Below are 14,286 nucleotides of genomic sequence, written 5' to 3' on the forward strand. Positions count from 1 at the left end.
ATAATAATAATCACAAGTCTTATAAATTCTGACTTATTTCGTCTACCTACATTCTGTTAAACTACTCGTAGATTTCCGCCTCTTTTATCTTTTGAAGTTCGAACGTTCCGGTCATGGCAATATGGAGAAACAGCGGGCATGTAATTTTTCCACGTTGAATTAAACTTGGTATTGAAACGCCACGCGATCAGTTGTTATGCGTGTTGGGTCCAATCAACTCCTTATATTTTCTACGACCAACCATGCATCTTCGCGCCACCCGATCCCTGTGTGCTGTTATACGGTGTGTTTCCAGTGTTGTCACCTGACGCCGCGCACAGAGCGTGTACTAGTCCAAACCCAATGCCATACACTCAGACGCAGAAAATATGATTGAAGCGTGATAAAATTGCAAACATTTTGTGTAATCGCGTAATTGTAATATGCAGGGTCTACTTCGGATATTTACACGTGGAGTCGTGTCGGGTGTTTTAATAGTGTTTCCGGCTTAGTAGTATTGTGGTGCTCGCTGTGGGGCCGGTGCCGCGTCGTGATCTAGTTGGCGGCTGTTCGCAGGCACTCGCGCAGCACTCTTTCGCAATGCCTCGTTAACCCACATGCCTCGCTACCTACCCGCTTAGGTGCACCATCCATTGAATTAAACTAACATTTATTTAGCGTCTGTCCAGACAGGAAATCAGGGCAATGTATTGTAACAAAAATAAAGGTTTACACATAATAAGCATAGAAAGTTTAAAACAGCAAAATAAACATATTTTACATTTAGACTACAATCTCAGTCGTTTAAATTATCACTAAGGACTAAATAAAACAAGCGAATCCACGCGTTGAATCGTTTGACCTAGATCAGCGAAACAAGTTCTACTGCTCGAAACCGACCGAAAGTTTTGTTGATCCGTTCATTCAACTGAAAAACATTTTTACAACTTGAATTGTATGCACGAGTGGGGAAATTTTGAGCCATAAACGCTCAGATTACGAATTTCATTGCGTTATTGGTAATAACACGCTGATAATTTAAATAAATTCAAGGTTTATTATTAAAGTACAGCAATTATCTATAACCAGTGTATATGTATTTAGAGCTCTATTACTGTTGCAACGTAGGTGTAGCAAATACAACGGTTTAGTGCAAGTATTATGCCACGGGGGCCCATTTTAGATTTAGATTTTTAGTTTTATATAGTAGTTTTAGTTTAGTTAATTGTATTACTTATATAATTTTTTTTATAGTATTAGATATTATACTTAAATACTTGAATACATTACTTCTGAAAAATAAATATAATAAAAAAAAAAGTATTATGAATAATATGATGTAAATTTAAGTAACAATATAACTAGAGATTAATAACTTAACTTTGAATTTGAATTTGGTTTATGAATAAAAACAACTGTTGCCGTGGAATCACCTACAAAATTATGAATTAACAGCGAATCGAACTCCCTATCCCCGGCTTGGCTTGACTTTGTCACTTCAAACTAAGACCGCACCTCCTGCGCACGTCATCTTTATCTGGCGATTGCTTGCTGCCTGTTAGCAACTTGCATAGAAAGGGTAGGAGCTGTGCCAAGGAGCGACATGGGAGCCGGGCCACTGCAGGCTAGTGATAAATGTCAAATTATATTACTTACCTAAGTTGGAATAAACTCATTGGTACGAACCAGGATTGGAACCTTCGAACTCCGGATGATGGAGAATTAGATACCTGAACCACTATGCCACCACCCTTTTTATCGCCGAATATTTAATAATAGTTACACATCATTTGAGGGATCTAAATATTTTTGCAGCTTGTAGGCATGACGATGGTATGACGATATAATTTGTCATTTGCATGCATTGTTTAACGCGCAATCTTGTCATTTCAGAAATGCATTTTATAATTAAAATGTACATTACATTATTTTAATACCCTTACATATTTTAACAATGGCGAATATGTTTAAATAATTCCATATTGGTGCTGCTATCGAATCGGTTTTCTGATCAGCTGGATTCCCGCGATGAACGAGTGTTTTGAACCGATTTATTTATATTAATATCGACTGCATCGAGAAATCGTGAGTGTTCATAATTTATTGCCATTATCTATTACAGACTACAAATTTAAATCGGCATTTAGTTAGTAGGTGCTATTACTATTGGAATTCCTAGAAAAACCACTTGGTCGACCTTGTTATGGGCAAAGTAGGCACCGGGCGTCAGGTATCGTAAGTACCTACCGGCTGTCGCTTGCTCCGCTTTCTGGACCTAAAAGTTAGTTTTTTTATTTTAAATATTTATTAAAAAATCGTTTAAAAGTATCTGATTGGAATACGTTAAGGTGAAAAGTGATCTTAATAGTTTCTAAAATCTTTTAACTTTTCAAACATCTGCTTCTACAAGCTAGTATATTTTTAGTAACATTTCGTGCCTTTTGACAATGAAAATCAATATGAAAGTCGCTACGGGAATCATACTGTGACAAGGCACGAAACGGTATTGAAATTAAAATCCTTAACCGTAGAACCACAAGCCACGTCACTTATTCATAATTAAGATTAGACATCAACGCGCTGTGCTTTTTACAAACATTTATATAGTTTCACCTTTCAGTCTGTCTGTAATCCAATATCTTAAGTTACATTCATTCCGTTTTCCGGTATTCGTATTATTAACATATCCGGTATTAGTAAGAAACCCGATGAGGCGGGAAAGCCGCCTTAGGTACTAATTTAATAAAACAACACAAATACAATAATAATTATCTTATGTTTTTTTTTTTTTTTTTTTTTTTTAAATATACTAACCTCTAGATACTGCCACTGCAGACGTTTTTGGTGACGAGTTTAGGGACTTGTTTACGTTGGCCGGATGTATGATGGCGTAAATATTTAACGTTACTACCGCCAATTAAAGATTCGTTTCACAGCCTTCATTACTATCATTCGCCGCGGCTGCATTGACGAGTATAATTTTATCTGCAATTAGACGTATGCCTAAATTGAGAAGCGCCGTTTCGTTTTGCTAAACCTTTGAAATGCCTTCTCATGCACTGGACCTATGCGATAGGTACTTTACTACATAACTATAGCTGGGCTTCTCTGAAAATAACGCATAAGAATCATACGCCACGCAAATAATTATAATATTTAAATATGAGTGGTTAGTTAAAATTTAGCCAAAAAGTGTTTTACTATTAGGCTCCTCCATAAAATACACTAACGAGTCTTAATATATGCTGTAAATACTATTTTCAACACACTTGCTCAAAACGACGTTTTTTTCCACCGATTTTTGGCTCATAAACCTAGATATTAAACACGCGTGTTTTTTCAGTATATTGTAACACTCGTGCTTCTTCATTATATTATCCGACTGACTTAAGAAGGTAACTGATTGCTAATAATAAGCATCGAATCGGAGCCTTCTTAGTTTGGTCTTGGTTTGGTAATACATTTTTTTTTTCCAACTATTTGGTTTCAAATGTTAGTTCAAAGAGGTTTTATCACACCAAACATAATTTATAGATTAAATTATCTCGTAAATTACATTAATGAATAAACATAACGTTTTATCTATTTGATTTCTATCCGTCGAATAGAAATATGAAAATAGTAGCTTTTTTTACATTGTTTTTATTGGCTGTTTGTCGATTTCGTTCGCGCCTTTGCCTTGCGCGCAATGGAATCGTGCGAAAAATAAATAACGCGCCAGCTATTTTCCGTATTTGACATAAAATTGGAATAGTTTTGCATGTTTTTAGTATATATATTGACGAAAATGTCATTTTCAAGCATTGAAAATGTAGAAGTTGTAGAACACATAAAATGGACGTTGCCAGTAACACTAATAGAGGCAAGAGCCGAGAACAATAGCCTTTTACCATCAAAATCGGGTGAGAAATAATCGGCGGAATATGAAACTTTTATTCAGTGGAAAATCACCAAAAACACCCAGTCGTTCTTGAAAAACATGTTAGTGCCTCACTTAAATGAACTGGCGAATAAGTGCCTACAAGCCCAGCACGATTTGGTGCAATTATTCGATGTTAAAACTGTGAGCCACCATTTTGAAAATTGTACTTTTGCTGTTTTGATAAGAAAAACTCTAACTAATAAGTTTTGTTTTTTTTCCGCGCAAGTGTGTTGAAAAACGTCGTATGAAACGCGTGTGCATTGGTCATTACACACATCGGCTTTCTTATTGCGCGCTCGCTTACAGCTCGCGCGCACTATATCGTCTCGTGTGTAATGACCAACTTAGCACACTTGTATCATAATGTACTATTGAAACGCGGTTTTTTTACATTTTAAAGATATTGTTATCATTAGGTCTGCTTTATGTGAATAGGTAATCGTCTCTATCGTGAGATTAAACAACAGTCAGGCGAAACTGAAACTGAAAACAATAGAAAACATTGGTTTTGAAATAAAGTTGAACATAATATGATCATAAATGTCTCAAGTGTCGGAATATATTCGTGGCGTTAATAATATTTGGTTAAATAGCAGCACGTCACATATCAGCTGTCGCAAGCTGACACCGCGCTGTTTCGGTCCGCGGCCCGGCTCCAGTTCGTGCCGTGTCGTTTGACAGCCTTTCTCACTTTACATCTCCTACTGATCACTGTAACAGTAAGGCTAGGTTCACACGGCGTTAATTTTTCCCGTATAACGTATACGGGATTTGATCATATACCGTAGTGGCTATGAAATTATTCACAAGGCTAGACAGAAACTTTCCCGCATAGACACGGTGTGAATGTTTTTGAAAGTTGCCATACATTTTGCTGTTACTATGGTATTCGATAAAATCCCGAATGGTGCCATTCATTTATTACGTAAGACAATTTTTTCCAGTTTTGAACCCCCTTCCACCAAAACTAAGGCTACACCTCCCCCCCCCCCCCCCCGTATTACGTACTAATGTTAAGGAAAAAATTAATACACGTTATTTGGTTTGTTTTAGTTATTATAAAATTAAAATAAAAACATTCTTGGAAAGTTTATTTGTATGTACAAAAGCACTGTAGTCCGTCTAAGCTAGCTTGCAGTTCGTACCGATAACATAAAAAACAATAATTATGGCATTTATAAGTTTAAATGTTCAACAAGCAGATATTCATTTAGATATTAACTCTAAAGGTGTTTCTGTCCTAATATTTCAACTTCATAACCTATTAAGTTTAAAGTCATAATTATAATACTTTGAATAATCTCTATGTAACTAAGTTGTGTGTTTGACCAAAGCGCAAAAACAGATTGAGCTGGTCTGTTTCATAATACATAATTTGATTTCTAAACCATGTGATTAATGAATGATAAACTAATGGAATTCGTCATATCTGTAAACGCTACATTAAATGGAACACGGCGTAAAAGCGTAAAATACAGACAATAAAACGGTGTTTAGAGTTATTTCACTCATTGAATAATTGTAATTCAGCTGAAGTACACTTGGCACCCGAACGCACCTCAACTTAGTAATAGTACGCAAGCATTGCCACTGTGGCAGCGTGACTGGCTCGCCCCGGTTCGCTACAGAATCTAGAAACGTGAACCAAGAGCTTAGAATCATTCAACATTCTAATACTGATACACTATCCTATCAACGATGCAACGGCTTTGTTATACGGTAGCATTATCTACAGCTGGCTACATTTAACTGCGTGGCATTTGATTCATGCTTTTTTAGAGCCACCCCACACTAGCATTTCTTGAGCGTCGACGTCTAGTTAGCACTATGGAAAAAAGCGTCGCTGCGCAGTTAAGCCAACGTTGCGTCGAGCAACAGCCATAGAGTTGACTAGTTGCCGACGCTCAGAAGATGCTAGTGTGTGGTGGCCCTTAGGCATTTACGATCAGTATAACTTAATTTACTATAAATGTACACAACATTATTTTTGGCAAGCGATTGTTCAAATATAAATTCTTTCTTTTCAGATTAAACCACGCCTTCGCACGAAATACTGGAATCATGGCAAATACTACCGAGCTCTTCACTGCTACCCCTGAGAGCCGTGTGAACTGAGTCGTTGCTAGGCAAGGCTTAGGCTGGGGTAAATAATGGGAAAAAGGAATGTACGGATCAAGTTCGCACACTCCATTGGTCCACCCATTACTTTGAGCAAGTTGGACAAGCTCGAGTAGCCGCGCGCCGCTCCCGAACCGCACACTGCACTTTCAGTTACCGACGCACTAGCGACTGCCAATAAAGTACAAGTCATACCTGGTTAGAATTCACATACATATTTAAAAGTAGATTTATTTATTGTAGTACAAAGACAAACCTGAACAATCAAGGTGTTATACATGCAACAAACCTGTGAACAGACGACTGCCGAGTCGTCTCCCTCGGTTACAGTAATCGAATCGGTAGTCATGACGGCCACTGCCCCAGAATTGTCAAAATCAGATTTTTTTGACTTCGTGACATCGAACGAAGTTACAGACGCCCAGTATAAACAACAGATGCGTTCGGTGAACGTGTTTATGGAATCACCCGACTCGCGCTCTAACCCTTTGCTGTCGGAGGAACCCAAGGAACAGAACAACAATAGCCTGCTCACGGTGACGAATGCGCCATCACCAGCGCCCGCAGCTGCCATGCCGGCCGCCTCCACCGCGCTGCAGAGCTTCGACTCCATCTGGAATGTAGATCGAGACCGGGACCGCCTGGAGACCGCGATGCTAGAGGATCTCAATAAATACTACTGGAACCAGGACAGCGAAATCAACAGCGCGCACCCATGTACTGACACCGCTATTTCTAATAAACTCATCAGTAACAATACGGATGGACAAATATACACTCTAACAGTACTCAACCAAGATATACATGAATCGAGTACCAACAGGTATTGGACCAAGGAAGAAGACGTTTCTATGTCCAGCCCTACCGATATAGATAATAACTCCTCCTTAGATCTTGAATCCATACTAAATATGAACGGATTTCCAAATGATTTCAATCAAGATTCCTTGAGTTCTAATGTGCTTCCGAAAGTTGAAAGCTATAGCTACGACGAAAGTGAAACAGAAAGTCAGAATCCAGATTTAGGCTCAAGTGATCTAGTTAAAGTGGAACCCTTTAGTTATGAAGACAACGATTTTCAGTCTAACGATAAAAGGGATGACTCTCGTAGTTCTGTAATTGGCACACCTCTATTAGAAAGTTCTGTCGAATTTAACAATAATAACAATGACTGGAAGCTAACCGATCAAAATACCGACACAAATGAATCTCTATTAAGAAGTGCATTACAGGGAAAAGCTTTCATTAGATATAGTACGGTACAAAAGAAACTGGACGCAACAACAGAATTGAAAAGAGTTATAATTAACAACAATAATAAATCCGATGTTCCTTCCATGTACCACGACAGCAAAGAAGGCGACACTGAGCTGTTGATCCACACACCAACAGGGAATGTCAATATTTCCATTTTACTAGAAGATCCTAATACGACAGTGATCACGAACGGTGACAACCCAACGTCGACGCAAAGTGTGGATGACATTATATTATCACAACTGGATGCCAATTACCCAGAAGACTATGAAAAGCTGAAGAGGATAGCAACTGAGCTAGGCGAGTCTGTGCAGCCGTTCTGCACGGTAGAGCCTCTAGAACCGGCGCGTGGCGTATATAACATCCACCACGTCAACGGCGATATTGTGACCATGATCCCCGCGGGCGAGGTGCAGCTACCGCACATGCAGCTGGTAACGGCTTCGCCCGCCGTCACCAGCACCAAGACAGTCAGCAAAAAGTATAAGCGGATCGCAAACAAGAGCTCACCGCCTGTGGCACAGCCGCAAACAGGTACGGCCATCCAGCCCGCCACATCAACTTCCAACGGCGTGCGCAAAGAGCGCTCGTTGCACTACTGCTCCATCTGCTCAAAGGGCTTCAAGGACAAATACTCTGTGAATGTGCACGTGCGCACGCACACGGGCGAGAAGCCCTTCTCGTGCTCGCTGTGTGGCAAGAGCTTCCGTCAGAAAGCGCATCTTGCAAAGCACTACCAGACACACATCGCGCAGAAGAGTGCCGCGGCTAACGGCCAGCCAAAGCCCGCGAAGCAGCGGTAACCGCCCTCATATTATTGCTACACTAATCGTACATTGATCTTTTACATTAATAGTCAATAGAACTTTGTCACAGTGATAACAATAGTATTTTTAAGCAAATACTTAAAGGCTGAAACATCACAGATGAATTTGGTAAGGTGCTAAAGTAAAGTAGTAATTACCTATCTCAAAGAATGGCAGTTATAAAATATTGAAGAAATATGAAGGAAGTCCGCAGCCTTCATTTTTGTTAATTTGTATGTATTTCCGTCCGTTACCGAACACACGTCTAGCTTTAGCTAAGGACAGGTACTATTAAGTTTAATTATGAGATTATCATAAAATCTAAGTACATTCCGTATTTATTAGTCATATAGCTACATTTATTTTAATGTAACGTTAAAGTCATACATAGTCGTGTATGTTTGTAATTTTTGCACACAGTTTGGTTCCTGATGATTCAAGGATAGTCGTTTTCTTTTTGAATTAACCATCCTCACTAGCTTAATAGGTAAGAGGCAAAAGTGTCTGACGATCGTACTAGGATGACTGCACGGCGCCGAGTCGCGCGGTAATTTCTCTCTCATCGTGAGACCAACTAAACTTTCTAAAAAAAAAACAGAGCAAAAGATTGAGCGAAATAGCTGAGTACCATCTTTCACTGCTCGACTATCGTATCTCAATCTCATCGCTGTCCTTTCAGTTAGGTGGGCGATGTTATTTTTTGAATAGGTAGGTATGTACTAAAACAAAGTAAAAAACATTCGCTATTGTATAAATTTATATTAAGCATCTTTAAGAAGCGGAAATAGTTTATTGATTTAAAAATGTGTTAGTTAATTCCACTACCCAAGGCTAAATAAGTAAATACTGTCACGATTAAAGTTTCTATCTAAACAATATCATATTGCAATTGAAGTTTTAAATAGCTAGTTTTAATTGCTATGTATACATATATGGTTGCGTACATGATTAGATCTAGATTGATAGAAAATCGAAACAAAAATTTGACATTACGGGCCACTCACCTCTAAATCAATTGTCCATTTTTAATAAGTTTGCGCGGGGCAACTAGTTTCATGATCTTGCAAGTGAAGTTAAAAGCACTATTATATAGGTAGTCATATATTCGTTATCATTATCTATTTCAGATCGTTTCAAAAAACATAATAAGCACATTGTTATTTAATACATATGTCAGAGCGCCCTAATGGCGGATACTGCGACGGCCGGTTATTTGAGCGTTGCTATCGGACGCCACTCGCTCGATCGGGCTCTCATTCCCAATTACATCTTTCACCTCTTACTGGGAGAGGCCTGATTACTCCCAGATTGCTATAAATTTGAACAACAAGCGGTATTTCATTGTCGGTCTTTAAAATTGTGCTCCCTTTCTCGAGTAATAAATTGGCCTTCCTTTCTTTGTTAAGGTCTATACTGTTTCATTCCATTCCGCAGACTATGTTTATCTCGTAAATATATGTTTAACTCTTATAGTGTTGTACAAATACCTCATTAGGAGCGGCAGTCAAAGTTTAAAACTCTCAAGCATCTCACTCGCAAGTGTACAAGAGAGTTGCAGGCGAGTGACGTGAAAATGAAACCATATTGACATAGATTTGTTAGTTCAAATGGACCTACTGCTCTGTAAGAAAGACTGTAAGAGGTTCAAATAACAGGCTGTTATAGTACATTACGATTCAAGTGCGAAAAATAGGAAATTTGAAACGAGTGGCGATAAATTAAAACACGACCGAAGGGAGTGTTTTTAATCGACACGAGATGCGAAATACCTATTCGCACATGTATCGTACAACATTTTACAGTGCATATAGCCCTTTAAATTTTCGACATAGTTACGTAATGTGCTAATTATCGCACTCGTGCGGTAAAGTAGCGCTATGTGTATTGTAAAATTAATAAAACACAGTTATAGGTATGTATGATTTAATATTGAATGTTGTAGAGCAATTCCAGTTCTTAATTACACTTTCACTGTTTTACAAATTTAGATCTAATAGAGCTTTCTAAAGCTACTTTTAACAAAACTGTTTTAAAATTATATACTTATCTAAAATCACAGGTGGATTTTGTGTTCGTTAATAGATTAGTCAGCGTTTTTGGGAAAGCGCAAATAGTTTTTTGTTCAGTAACCACAACAGGAAATGGGTCTCTTTTTAATAAAATTAAGAATGACGCAGCATTGCTTGGGCCATCTAATCAGCTGGTTAGGGCCCACGAGCACGTATTATAAGTTAAATTTCTAAACGTCTATTGCTACAGATCGAATATTGTCTAGGGTCAAGGAAATAGTTCAGTGACTATTAATATAATCCACTGACATTCAGATTCTTATTCTTTTAAGAGTCTCAAGAACTTAGCCGGCTGTCTATACAATTTAAATTACGCTCTTATTTAAACCGATATGCTGAGATAACATGAAACTTAGCAAGAACTTTAAAGTAACATATTAGGCTTCTGGCTAAAGTTGTCGTTCCTATAAATTATAATATTTATAATACCTACAAAGAAAATAGAGTAAGTAGAAGTTGTGGGACTTGTCCTCCCTCTTAAGCGCTTGTGCTTCTCAACTAATCGCTGTCTCCCGTCCCGACGACCCATTAAAGTCCGCGGTCCTGTTCAATTGGGCTTGCAATGAGCCAAATATTTCTTTTTTCATCACACTTGCTCGAAAAAGATCTTATTTCATGCAGGTGTGCTGAAGGACAAAGGCCTATTTCGTTCCCGCGGTAGTTATGGTATCTGAAAAAAAAGTTCCTAACTAACTAAGTTAACTCCCTAGGGATTTATTGCTTTTTCTTAAATTATGTCGCTTATTCATACAAACCAAGTAGCATAAATGAGTTTTACTTTTAAAAAACTGACGTTTATAATTTAATATCCTTGTTTATGTTTAAAATTATTTAATTTGATTAATACGACCGGTTTGGTCTAGTGGGTAGGGACCCTGCCTACGAAGCTGATGGTCCCGGGTTCAAATCCTGGTAAGGGCATTTGTTCGTGTGATGAGCATGGATATTTGTTCCTGAGTCATGGGTGTTTTCTATGTATTTAAGTATTTATACACATATATATTATATATATCGTTGTCTAAGTACCCTCAACACAAGCCTTATTGAGCTTACTGTGGGACTTAGTTAATTTGTGTAATAATGTCCTATAAATATTTATTAATTTAACAGCCGTTAAAATAATTTTCAATCGTGGCTGAATGCCGAATAGGTGTGTGCCTTCGATGCCTCACCTGCCAATAAATTACATAATGGCGGAGGAATGTTTGATATGTCACCGTATTTAATTACCACCCTCGTATCCAAAATCTCACTTACCCCCCTCGTTGCACAATGTACTATTACCTGTGTTCAAGATATTTCAGGAACCAATCTGCATGCAAGGATATTTTACTCATTTCATCTTGCCAATAAAGAGTAATACATATTATGTATGACGTAACGTGTTGAGTATTATTAAATGATCAAACACTGCCTGTAAATGCTCCTGTATAAACGAATGAGTCTGTCTACAATAAAAAAATCTAGTTAATTTATGCTTCTTTTAGATGATTTTCGACTTAATAATATTATTTGTTTGTAGTTTTATGAAGCCTGATGGGATGCCTTTGAGAATACTCATTTTGTGTATATATTTAAAAGAAAATAATAAAAGCAAAAACCTTAATTGCGTCATAAAAATTACTCTACCTACCACTTTGTATCTCATTAGATGGTATTTTGAAAGTTAGCGAATTTATAGATGATTAGGTAAGTGGTTAGACACATTGAGAGATTTACCAATATATTTTAAGAAGCTATTGCTACCTTATTAAATTATGCGAGTGCATAAATGGTTGTTAATATATTCCTGTAATATATTAAACTATGTTCGTTTTGAGACTTATTTCGAAAAGGCGATTTTGATGATATGATTTATTTTATTGCATTTGTTCCTGAGTTGAATTTTAGATTTTATTAATAATTAATTAAGTCATTATTATTTATAAGATGTTTATGTATAAGTAAATCGTGCATGAGTATTTTAATGTTTATGTAGTAGATATGAGCGTAGTTTTAGGGGCGTTGTGGATGAAAATAGTAATAGATATAGTAAGCATACGGATAATGGTACAGACCGGCGTACTGTAAATATAATGTAACGAAATAATAATTTATTTGGAAACCGGCTGTCTGGCCATTCGCGACACGCCGCTCGCACCCGCGAGGGCAACCTTGTCCACTTCACCCTTAAACAGAAACCGTCCTGGAAACTACCTTACCTTGATTATTTATTTACAATTATTGTTAAGATGACACATGAAACACAAAATCGTATTTGTATTTTGATTAACCCCGAGCTGTGATTTTTGCTTATTTTGTATAATCTTTAGAATCAGTGATAATATGTCAGAGGTGTCGAGTCTGACTCGGATCACTGAGGTCTTCCAAGCTCTAAGCTGTCGGCTGACATCCGCCAGCTTGCGTATCGACTATTATACAACAAAGGTCAAAATATATCATTGTACCTACTTACCATATTTTTACAAGATTTTCAGATTCGTATTGGATTTCATAATTTTTTACTTTCCTACGTTAGTTTTCTAATAAAATGTTTTTAAAATATTTGCACATTGTTTTCATTGCGCTAACAGCTTTACCGAAAAACCTGTTGTAGTGAAGGACTAAAGCCCCATTTAGACGGTTCAGGAACTTGCATGCAACATTCGATACATTGCTAACTACAGAGTACAGTGAATTCAGCCGATCGACCAAATACCACAATGTATGAAAATCGCATGCAAGTTGTACTCGTATGGAGCTTAACGAAACTGTCTATCACGCCGTCGGTTTATCATCTATAGCACTGGAGTAAGTAAGTAATTATAATCAAATTTATCGGTAACTAGTTCGCTTTTTAAAGAATACAGATTGGATAGAAGCAATCACGGAAACAATAGACATCAACTTGATTAGAACGACGAACAACAAAACGAAAGATAACATGATTATAAAATCACTTACGGCCCGATTCGAAGAATGATTAAAACACGTTTAAAATCTTGGAAAGATATTTAAAAGAACGATAACTAAACGACATGTCAAAATTGACGCTTATTTCGATTCCGCTGTGTTCCCAATAAGATCCTGCAATAAGAGTTCTAACGACAAAGTGACAGTGGTTGCCCGAATCGAGCTGCTTCTGTCAATTATACGACATACAAACGATATCTAAATGAGAACTTATCGTTATCGTATCTCATTCTTCGAATCGGGCCGTTATTCATAAAGATTCTACAATTATTAACTACAATCACAATTGTTAACAAGTTCACTGCCAGCGCAAGATACGCGCTATGAGAGCGTAGCCAATAACATGTACAGTGAAATTTGGTTAAGTGGAACCTCTATAGCTGAGACTCACGATGCGGTCCCGACACTTTAGCACTGAATTACTTCTGTTAGTGAGATAAAACAAACCTCTATAACTGGGATTACTTGTTTTGACTTTATACTCACATTTACCTTTACTATTAAGACAGATAGTGTATTTTACCTCTATTACTGAGACTATATTTGAACGTTTATTTTGTTTCATTGTTTTATAGAATGTTATAGGAATTGACCTCTGTATCTGAGATAACGTCAATCTATGACCTCTCTAACTTGGACTTTATTGCATGTCAATTTCCGGATTTTTCTAACTCCAAACCATCCTCAAATTCCACATATAATTGCGTCTAAACGACTTCGTTTTATTTAAGTATATTAGTTTAAGTTAAGTAGTTAAAAGCGCATTGTAGCTATAAACGCCTACGGACAGAGAACCCCCCTAGCGGACCGCTGGCAGTGTTTACTTTTGATAAAATAATATCACAATCATAGTCTGTCAAGCCATTCCATCAGTAGAAAAAAGCGGCAAATTTAAAAATTTGGCGCGAAGGGTTATCAATTAACTATCATCCCATAGAAAATTTGAATTTCTTGCCTTTTTCTACTGACAAAATTGTTTGACCGGAAAGATGTTACACTACTTCTGCCCGCAACTTCGTCCGCGGGGAATGATAATATTAATGAATAATACTTCCCTAAGTGCTTTCTCGGGCCCCATACCAAATTTTATCCAAATCGGTTCAGAGGAAAGGTTTAAGCGTGAAGAGGTAACAGACATTTATGATATTAAATAGAGATTTATATGAACTTCCAGATTAAACGT

At 37.3% G+C, this 14,286-nt stretch overlaps 1 protein-coding gene across 2 annotated transcripts in view; it reads left to right on the forward strand.

The window, feature by feature from the left end:
* Positions 1-12,695, forward strand: part of LOC133521741 (zinc finger protein 202) — an 87,645-nt gene extending 74,950 nt beyond the window's left edge. For both annotated transcript variants that reach the window (XM_061856816.1, XM_061856812.1), the window contains one exon: positions 5,929-12,695. In XM_061856816.1, coding sequence (XP_061712800.1) covers positions 6,298-8,079 — 1,782 coding nt within the window. In that variant the 5' untranslated portion in view covers positions 5,929-6,297 and the 3' untranslated portion in view covers positions 8,080-12,695. The remainder of the gene's footprint in view (positions 1-5,928) is intronic.
* The last annotated feature ends 1,591 nt before the right edge of the window (positions 12,696-14,286 follow it).

This window comes from Cydia pomonella, chromosome 1 (assembly GCF_033807575.1).
Source record: "Cydia pomonella isolate Wapato2018A chromosome 1, ilCydPomo1, whole genome shotgun sequence".
Classification (NCBI taxonomy): domain Eukaryota; kingdom Metazoa; phylum Arthropoda; class Insecta; order Lepidoptera; family Tortricidae; genus Cydia; species Cydia pomonella.